At 42.0% G+C, this 9,951-nt stretch overlaps 1 protein-coding gene across 4 annotated transcripts; it reads right to left on the reverse strand.

The window, feature by feature from the left end:
• Positions 1 to 514: 514 nt before the first annotated feature.
• On the reverse strand, positions 515 to 8,550 carry LOC139546793 (NADH dehydrogenase [ubiquinone] 1 alpha subcomplex subunit 10, mitochondrial-like). 4 transcript variants are annotated; one of them, XM_071355581.1, is made up of 11 exons: positions 8,372 to 8,550; positions 7,761 to 7,929; positions 7,350 to 7,565; positions 7,044 to 7,130; positions 6,060 to 6,181; positions 4,111 to 4,178; positions 3,889 to 3,943; positions 3,597 to 3,682; positions 3,349 to 3,457; positions 1,666 to 1,779; positions 515 to 708 (listed from the first exon to the last, which is right to left on the reverse strand). In XM_071355581.1, exons 1-10 carry the CDS (start codon positions 8,444 to 8,446, stop codon positions 1,711 to 1,713), a joined length of 1,056 nt encoding a protein of 351 aa, XP_071211682.1. In that variant the 5' UTR covers positions 8,447 to 8,550; the 3' UTR covers positions 515 to 708; positions 1,666 to 1,710. The 4 variants fall into 4 exon arrangements, with proteins under 4 accessions (XP_071211682.1, XP_071211681.1, XP_071211679.1 ...); XM_071355580.1 differs by having other exon boundaries at positions 515 to 784; XM_071355578.1 differs by lacking the exon at positions 515 to 708 and adding an exon at positions 709 to 837.
• Between the last annotated feature and the right edge of the window lie 1,401 nt (positions 8,551 to 9,951).

Raw genomic sequence — 9,951 nt, forward strand, 5'->3', positions numbered from 1 at the left:
ACCACATGAACTGTGCTGCTCAGTTTTCAGAGTTGGACTTAATGAAACTGATTTTCAGCTGAATGGTTTATAGCCCAGATAAACTGCACTAAAGAATTGGGTCATAATCTTGTAGAAATCTAACTTTCATATTCATAATGTAGGCTACTCTTTGTCCTCCAGTTGCCCTTTTGAATGCGTTTTCCCATTCTTGCACATGGTTGGGGTCTAGCTTTAGGAAATGATCCGTCTGAGGCCATAAGAGAGTTCTGTAAAACGGATTTCAACTGTGACCGTGACATCCTATTTCAAGTCATGAGACTGACTGCTCATTTCATATAATGCCAATTACAACTCTTCCCTGTCTCATGGGCTGTGAAAATCACCACTGTCGACAGCTTTCAAAGTGGCCCATGTGAAAATTTAGTCATGGGAGGGAGGCGTTTGTTCATTTCACAGGGTTTCACCTGCTAGATCCATTTGCACAGTAAAGAGCAGCAGCGCTTCACTCAAAGATCACGCGGACACTTTAAGGTGAGGTCGACAAGGGCTCATTTAATCGTACTTAATGCCATGTGTTCGATTAACACTTTGGGAGATGACACCAGCCGGCCAGGTACTATACCCAGCGTCTAATTGCCACAGCCTGCTGCTCTGTTCCTCTCGGTCAGTGTAATAGCTCCGTGTCGTCCATCTTCGCTGAGCTACAGTGGCGTAGGTGTGTAAATGCTGGAGGTGTGTGAGTGAGAAATGCTGAAGAGTCAGCTGGTGGTAAATTAAAAACAACCAGGCTCTTAAAATCACCCTGTGAAAAGAGAGTGTGGAGGGAATTGCACTTCTTTTTTGGTACATGAAGACCTGAAGGGTATGATACAAAGCAGGATCAATGAGTTAGCCAGCTATCTTCGATAAACAACTAAAAATAACTTTCAATTGTCTGGTTCAATAAGAAAGCTAAACTTCAATATGTTCATGGTGATCCATACCACCACAGTCTGAAATTAGCAGCACCTGAATGATCATCTTTCTCTTTCATGAAAGTAGTATATCTAATCTTGCCCTTAGAACATGTCATAACTGCAGATTTTAGATTTCGTTATTTATATATGTATTGTGTTTGATATGCCATTATGGAACGGCTGGAAGCCAATCAGTCTGAGCCCAGTCAGTATCTGCAGACACATATAGTACAACAGGCACACTGAAGGCCTGCCTAATTGGCTACCTGCTTCCATACCTGGAACTGTGGTTTAGAAAAACAGTAAACCCTTACGGGGCTATGTGACACCACACTATGCACTGACAAAGTCACTGTGTGAAGCATCTGCTAAAGAAAATAATGATACAAGTCAGTGAAGACACTTAACCTTCAAGTTTACTGTCCCAGTTTATAAAAAACATAATATGATTGAGGATAAACTGTAATCTCTCCTCTTAATCCAATTGCCATTATCCCTCTTGAAAAGGCTAGATGCACATTTCACAAAAATAAAATAACAAGTTTTTAGATTTACTTTTAATGCATAATTCATGGACATAATACAATTCCTCCTTGATACAGTCGGACCAGAGAAGAAAATGTTCCAGATTGGATCAAACGGATAATCCCATATTTAGACTTCTCCACCCATAGGGAGGAGTGAACAGGTGTGTGAGGGGGGTTGAGGGAGGGAATGAGGAACGAACCATTCATCTACAGCAATCAGCTCCAGAGTAGTCAGGTCCACTCATTCACTTCAGCCAGATGTTCGTGTCTCCTATGTCTGCGTTATAACCTGCAGCGTACTTCTTTCCCAAGAGCTTTTGGACAGAAAAGAAAAGGACAGTCAATTTAATTAGAGTGAGAGAAGTGATAGGGGATATAGCCTATTATGTATGCTAAAACATCTGGGATGTATTTGCTGAAACAGTTGCCAAAAATATAGGAGAGCAAATCTTAGTGAAGTTGCAAGTAAAATACAATGTAGTTAAGCTAGGTATAGAACAACTTAATAAATGTTTTGCCTTTTTGGAAATAAATCAAGTTAGTAGCCTAATAGTTATTCTGAGAGTTCTGTAACCCTCTTAGTCTGGGCATACAAGTCATAACCTACACTTTACTGATGAAATCCTTAAAACGAATCCAATGCGAGGGTCAAGGAGTCATCCTTGACTTAAAAAAAAAAACATTTGTGGGAATTGCCTGGGTAAAAAGAGACACACGATATTCCACAGGACACTTGGGCAGGTTTAACAGTTCTCCGATTTAAGAAGCCGGGCCTTCTTATTCTCTTAAGCTTTGAAGAACTAGCCACTCAAGACTCATCCATCCTTAGATGTGGGACGACAGCAAAGACTAATGGTATAGCAAAGTGTTTTTGTCACTAGGGGCGACATTGCAGTCCATCACCCCCTAGCCTTAGCAAACAGCGCGTTATGAGTTCCTGCTAATGTGAAGCCACGTCAGTGACAGACTGATAGACAGCCAGGCTGCTCTCGTCACCCAGGCGACACTAGCCCATCAGTCTTGTGAATATGAAACAAAAAAGATAGTCTAGTGTTAAACTAAGGCCTACATTAACACTGCTTCTCTTTCTTTCAACTGTTATCAGTCAGCCAAAGAAGCAGAAAACAGACTTAAATATAAAGACATTTACAGCCTCAAAAACAGAATCAGCCAAGATTGAAGAAGTGGTGTTGGATTGCAAATAGCAACATTGATAGGCATTAAAGTTTTGTTTACCTAGTTTTACATCTAAGGTACAACTTAGCATGAGTTTAAGCTGGTGAAACCAAAATTACATCACCCGACAAACCCTTATCTGTTGTTGTTCTTGTCAAACAGTACACACTCTACTGCGGAATCCTAGCTTGCACTTCAGAAGAAGTGAACTTTGTCAAGTAGAAGTATGGATGAGAAAATGCAGACAACCTAAGCCCGCCATAGTTCACATTCCCCAAGCTTGTCCTCCCACTCGTTCCAGTATAATAGCGGGCACCGAGCAAAATGTCAGCTCAAAGAATCCTGTAGCACATTATATACCCCCACATCTCCAGTCAATAAACTTTAAAGGTCAGGACAGAATGTTTTCCTGCAAGACTGATGACACCAATGACTTGGAGAATATTCCACATATGGCATTTCCCTTTTCGTATATCATTTGATATTTCAGCTACCAAAATAGTTATTTAATATGCTGGAGGCAAAACCACAAGACGGCCACAAAACCCAGAAGAGACAGAGGGAAAATACTATTGAAGGAGGGAGAAAGTTCTCTACCTATGCAGTATGGTACCTATAGCTCATACCCCACTTTATCATAATCTGGTCATATCAGGTGATCTAGCCACACCACATCATAAGAGAAGTAGAGTGCTTTTCTCCCTTACTGATTTGAAGGCATAGTAGCCTGCGTCATACTCGTGAGCCCCGATGGTGACCTCAGGGAGGAAGTTGGGTACAAGGGTCAGGTCTGCAACCCTCATCTTGTTTTCCACCCTTGGGAGAGAGGAAGGAAAACAGCAGGCTGATGAGAAAGCTTCCAGAGCTCCAATATGAACTATATAGGCCTACCCATGTACGTGACGGAAAAGTAAGGTCTACACGTGTAGGGAACAAATTAAGTGGTTATACTTACAGCATTCTCATGTAGTGGAGTGTGACATCATCCTGCTCTACCCAAGGTCCTTTCTCAAATTTCAAGTACTCAATGTCTTCTGCAATCTAAAGAGAAAAACAAAAAAGTGAAGTCTGTTTGACGAGAGAGTTTTGTGAGAGAATAAGACAGGGTTTCAACAGCAGTCAGTGCATTCCAGTATGATGCATTGGCTAGGCCTAACATATCAACACCATGTTTGTTTTCTCACCAGAAACTACAAGGTTATTATTATAGAATTTGATGCCTCTAGTCATTCACTGGATTTTCTTACCCTCTCCATGTCTTGTGCTTGGGTAGCATCATAAGCGAGCAATTCTGCATTCTCACTGAAATAAAGAAACACTCAACACCTTTCTTGTAAATGGTTGAAGGTCCGATCGGAGTAGTCTTGAAAAATTGCATTGTTAAAAAACGTTCAAGTTGTTAAAAGACAGGGTCATCTCAGAGGTATAATGAATATACGTTTCACTAGAGAGCTTTCTAATCCACTAACCTGATTTTGGGAAGGTAGGTCTTCTTGTAGGCATCCTCAATGCTCTTCAGATAGGGTAGGGGCACATCCTGAGGGTAAGACAGGATAGACGAATGAAGACAGGAACAACACACATCAGAAAATAGACTATTTGAAAAGACAGCTAACAGCAGACCTAACACAATTCTCTTGCTCAGTCAAAGTGCCTTAAATGGATTTAACTTAACAAGCAGAACACCCAAAGTGGTAAAGAAGCAGAAGATCTGTTTGGAGCTGTTGAAGCAGATTCTCACCTTCAATGATCTGATCCGTAGAGCGGAAAGGTAATTAAACCTAACGTAAGAATAATCATGGCACACAAAATCAAATAACTCAGTGGCGACTGATATGAATCTATTTGAAGGGCCATGCTTGAATTCTTATCCAGGCTTCAGCTTGATTTAGTTCCTTTATTGACCAGTATTAAGCCTTTAGAAGTTTGACAGATGGCTTCTTTCCAAAATGCTACCCATCCAATACTATTAGTGATCTAAAAACACAAGTGCAGCTTTTGGGCATATACAGTACCTTCAGAAAGTATTCACTTTTTTTTGTGTATTAACTATTTCCACATTTTGCTGTGTTACACAATCTGAATTTAAAATGGATTGAGATTTTTTTGTAACTGGCCTACCACATCATGTCATAGTGGAATTAGGTTTATTGAAATTTTTGTGGCAAACCTAAATAAGTTCAGGAGTAAAGTGTCACTTAACAAGTCACATAAGTTGCATGGACTAACTAAAATTTCAGCCAATTGATTGGTCGAAAGAACAGACGACTATCGGTCCACCGAGATTTAGTCGAGGACAGCCCTAAATAGTTATTTTTTTATATATTTTTTTACAGAATGTTACCATTTTTCTTCCAGTTCAATATTGCGGAGTATTTTGTGAAGATTGTTGACGAAAAAATGACTATTAAATCCATTTTAATCCCACTTTGTAACAAAAAAATGTGGAAAAAGTCATGGGCTGTGAATACTTTCTGAAGGCAATAGCCTAAACAAGACCATCGATGAAAATGGTTATTCAACATGCACCCTAAACATTGCATAGATAAAAAAATATCCATCATGTTGATCACTGAAATAAAGGAGTGTGATTAAACATGTTTAAAACTTAGGTTTAAACATGTAATATATTTAAATCCAATCAGAGATGTGAGAATTACACATTTGTGGCCTGCTGGAGGTCATTTTGCAGGGCTCTGGCAGTGCACCTCCTTGCACAAAGGCGGAGGTAGCGGTCCTGCTGCTGGGTTGTTGCCCTCCTACGGCCTCCTCCACGTCTCCTGATGTACTGGCCTGTCTCCTGGTAGCGCCTCCATGCTCTGGACACTACGCTGACAGACACAGCAAACCTTTTTGCCACAGCTCGCATTGATGTGCCATCCTGGATGAACTGCACTACCTGAGCCACTTGTGTGGGTTGTAGACTCCGTCTCATGCTACCACTAGAGTGAGAGCACCGCCAGCATTCAAAAGTGACCAAAACATCAGCCAGGAAGCATAGGAACTGAGAAGTTGTCTGTGGTCACCACCTGCAGAATCACTCCTTTTTTGGGGGTGTCTTGCTAATTGCCTATAATTTCCACCTTTTGTCTATTCCATTTGCACAACAGCATGTGAAATTTATTGTCAATCAGTGTTGCTTCCTAAGTGGACAGTTTGATTTCACAGAAGTGTGATTGACTTGGAGTTACATTGTGTTGTTTAAGTGTTCCCTTTATTTTTTTGAGCAGTGTATGTCAATATTAGAAAAAGTTTACACAACTTAGAATAATTACTGGACAGGACTCAAAATTGGTTGAGTAAAACTTCCATAGGTTCTCTACCAGCTGATAATGGATGGTCATTCAGTCAAACAGACAAACGATATGCCTAGAAAAGTCTAGCATGGATTATAATTTCCTTGATTGTGTCTCCCTACTTTGCCTGATGCCTTTAGCTTCTTCTGCACTTCTTCTGCTGGCTTGTCCACATAGATGACCAAGTGAGGGGGCAGGAACTCACAGATGCTGATACCTTTGATTTCATTGTAGTGGTCTACACCTGCATTACAGAACATATGAGATTCAACCACAGCAATGTAATATGCCCCTTTTGTAGTAATGGTGGCATACATAAAAAAGCATCTTCACCCACAGTTTATATTTAAAACACTAATGACCTTTCAATATCATGGCTTGTCAGGTTGGTGTTAAACCAGAACTGATTCAGATCTGATTCATCATCTATAAGTCTTTGCTAGGTAAATCTCTGCCTCATCTCAGCTCACTGGTCACCATAGCAGCACCCACCCGTAGCACGCGCTCCAGCAGGTATATTTCACTGGTCACCCCCAAAGCCAATTCCTTCTTTGGCCACCTTTCCTTCCAGTTCTCTGCTGCCAATGACTGGAACGAATTGCAAAAATCACTGAAGCTGGAGACTCATATCTCCCTCACTAACTTTAAGCACCAGCTGTCAGAGCAGCTCACAGATCACTGCACCTGTAAATTGCCCATCCAACTACCTCATCCCCATACTGTTTTTCTCTCTCTCCTTTGCACCCCAGTATCTCTACTTGCACATCTATCACTCCGGTGTTTAATTGCTAAATTGTAAATATTTCACCACTATGGCCTATTAATTGCCTTACCTCACTTATCTTACCTCATTTGCACACACTGTATATAGACTTTTCTATTGTGTTATTGACTGAATGTTTGTTTATTCCATGTGTAACTCTGTGTTGTTGTCTGTGTCGCACTGCTTTGCTTTATCTTGGCCAGGTCATAGTTGTAAATGAGAACTTGTTCTCAACTGGCTTACCTGGTTAAATAAAGGTGAAATTAAATAAATAAATAAAATAACAATGCAATAAGACTATTCAGATCTGTACCACCCTTATTATAGGGATTTCAGTACTTACACTGCCTTCTGATGTAGCCCTGTTTGAACATGGCCTCCACAAACACCATGTCACTGTAGGGCGAGCGCTCCAAGATCACACCTTGGCCTAGAATGGAGAAAGTTTATGAGAAGGACATGACTAAAAACCCAAAATGGACAGAATCATATTTTTTGCAAAAAGCCATTTAGAATAACAAGGCATTAATTTAACTACAGGAATGTAAGCTCAAGAGCTCAATTCTTTGTTTTCCCCGATTCCCTAACACAATCCTGATGTCATTTGTGAGTGATATCTGAGCGCATTCCCATAGCCAGCCAGCCGTACCTGTGGTGAGCAGGTGCTCCATGGCGTCTGACCACTGAAGGAGCCTCATGAGGTACATCCATGCCTGTAGCCGGTAGGAGTTCCCATCAGCAGCCTTGGGGTCTGCGTAGAACTTCTCCAAGCTGCAGTTACCGTTGAAGGCGATTGGCAGAGGCTCATTCTCCGCTGTCATCTTGTCCAAGTAGTGTGTGTTGGGCTCAGGCATGTACAGCATCCCTACAGACATCAGACAAAGTGTTAATGTAGTCAATATACATTCATCTTGTTTTGTACCAGAAGGTAGGAAATTACGTTTTTTTTTATTTTTTGTTAATGCAACTGGCATTATAAAACATCTAACTCCCCAAGTTATAAATATGTATAAATAAGTAGTCTAGACTTCAATAACTGCATCGACAACAGGATCATTACCCAGCTTATCAGCCAGACTCTTGGCCAGCGCCCCCTTTCCTGAGGCCAGGTTGCCATCAATGGAGATGATCTTGCTGTTCTCTTTGAACCTTGGGGTTGTCCTCTCGCCCAGTGCATATGCCCACCAGCCATACCGTAGGTTCCTTAATGAGCTTGTGTGAATACCAGCCTAAAGATATAAGATATGTTGATCAATTAATTCTCAAATCAAATATTAAATTGTACTCAGTATCAATAGAATGAGTATGTGAGTGTCATTCTTCTGACCATCCTACCCACTATGAATTAAGCATGCTTCATTGTAATTGATCAAACTGAAATACTAGCTAGCATGTCAGGAGGATGACAAGAATGGGATAACGGTAACTAGACAATTAGTTCAAATAAGCTAGCTAACAAATTAATTAATATTGCCGCTAATAATACATTGCTACACAATAGTTGTTGACAACCACAGAACACGCAGCTGGTCACGCAAAACACCAATCTGCTATTTAACCTTCTTAGCATTCAAATTCTTGTTATGGTGTCCTTGTATCGAGGGCGGCTTGTGAACGTGATACCTTTCGTTGCGCTAGAGAGCATTTTGGCAATTCTTCTTACAATCTTACCGTCTGAATAGGTGTCCCTGCTTTGAAAACGGCTGTCCCCGAGGGGATGACCAAACGGATCACCCGTAACGCCATGATTTTACCACCAGACCCGCAAATCTGACCCAAAAATCACCCTCTATGTAAGTTATTTCGAGGCGCGATAATAACGCGTTGAAATGGTATTTTTTGCCCGTAGTCGAGTAATATTGACGTCATCAAGTGTGTCCAATTGTATTGCCTGAAAGAAAAAGACAACAATGTCAAATGAGCGCCATGATTAAGGTAAGGGGTAACGTTATGGTTAGGGTTTAGGGTAGGGACGTCCCAAGGAGTCTGAATAACACGAGATATAAAGATATACATATTGTAATGAAACAGGCAGGGAGCAGGTCTCGAACCCTCGACCTTCTAGCCCGAAGTCCGGCGCGCTATCGACTGTGCCGCAAAAGCATGCTCAAGCGGCAGAGTCGATTTCCGCGCTTATAAACCCAGGGTCGTTACACTACTCCCTCCTTTCAAAGAGCGCGTCCTCGCGCTAGCTTGCGACTTTACGTCTTACAGGAACGCGCTCACCGGCCAAGCACACGCACTGTCGTGGATGCGAGGTCCGATCACTTCTGACACCAGTGTAATGAAACAGGCAGGGAGCAGGTCTCGAACCCTCGACCTCCTAGCCCGAGGTCCGGCGCGCTATCGACTGTGCCGCAAAAGCATGCTCGAGCGGCAGAGTCGATTTCCGCGCTTATAAACCCAGGGTCGTTACAATATTATCTACTGACTCCGCCACAGGAGGTTGGTGGCACCTTAATTGGGGAAGACAGGCTCATGGTAATGGCTGGAGCAGAATTAGTGAAGTGGCATCAAATCACATTTTATTAGTCACATGCACCGAATACAACAGGTGTAGACTTTACAGTGAAATGCTTACTTACGAGCCCTAAACAACAATGCAGTTTTAAAAAATACGGACACGAATAAGAGAGAAAAGTAATAAGTAATTTAAAAGCAGCAGTAAAACAACAATAGCGAGACTATATACCGGTACAGAGTCAATGTGCAGGGGCACCGGTTAATTGAGGTAGTATGTACATGTATGTAGGTAGAGTTATTGAAGTGACTATGCATAGATGACAACAAAAGAGAGTAGCAGTGGTGTAAAGGGGGGAGGGGGGCAATGCAAATAGTTTGGGTAGCCATTTGATTAGATGTTCAGGAGTCTTATGGCTTGCGGGTAGAAGCTGTTTAGAAGCCTCTTGGACCTATACTTGGCGCTCCGGTAGCGCTTGCCGTGTGGTAGCAGAGACAACACTCTAAGACTATGGTGGCTGGAGTCTTTAGGAATTTTTAGGGCCTTCCTCTGACACCGCCTGATATTGCTGTCCTGGATGGCAGGAAGCTTGGCCCCAGTGATGTAATGGGCCATTCAGACTACCCTCTGTAGTGCCTTGTGGTCGGAGGCCGAGCAGTTGCCATACCAGGCAGTGATGCAACCCGTCAGGATGTTCTCGATGGTGCAGCTGTAGAACATTTTGAGGATCTGAGGACCCATGCCAAATCCTTTCAGTCTTCTGAGGGGGAATAGGTTTTGTTGTGCCATC

Source organism: Salvelinus alpinus, chromosome 20 (assembly GCF_045679555.1).
Source record: "Salvelinus alpinus chromosome 20, SLU_Salpinus.1, whole genome shotgun sequence".
Classification (NCBI taxonomy): Eukaryota; Metazoa; Chordata; class Actinopteri; order Salmoniformes; family Salmonidae; genus Salvelinus; species Salvelinus alpinus.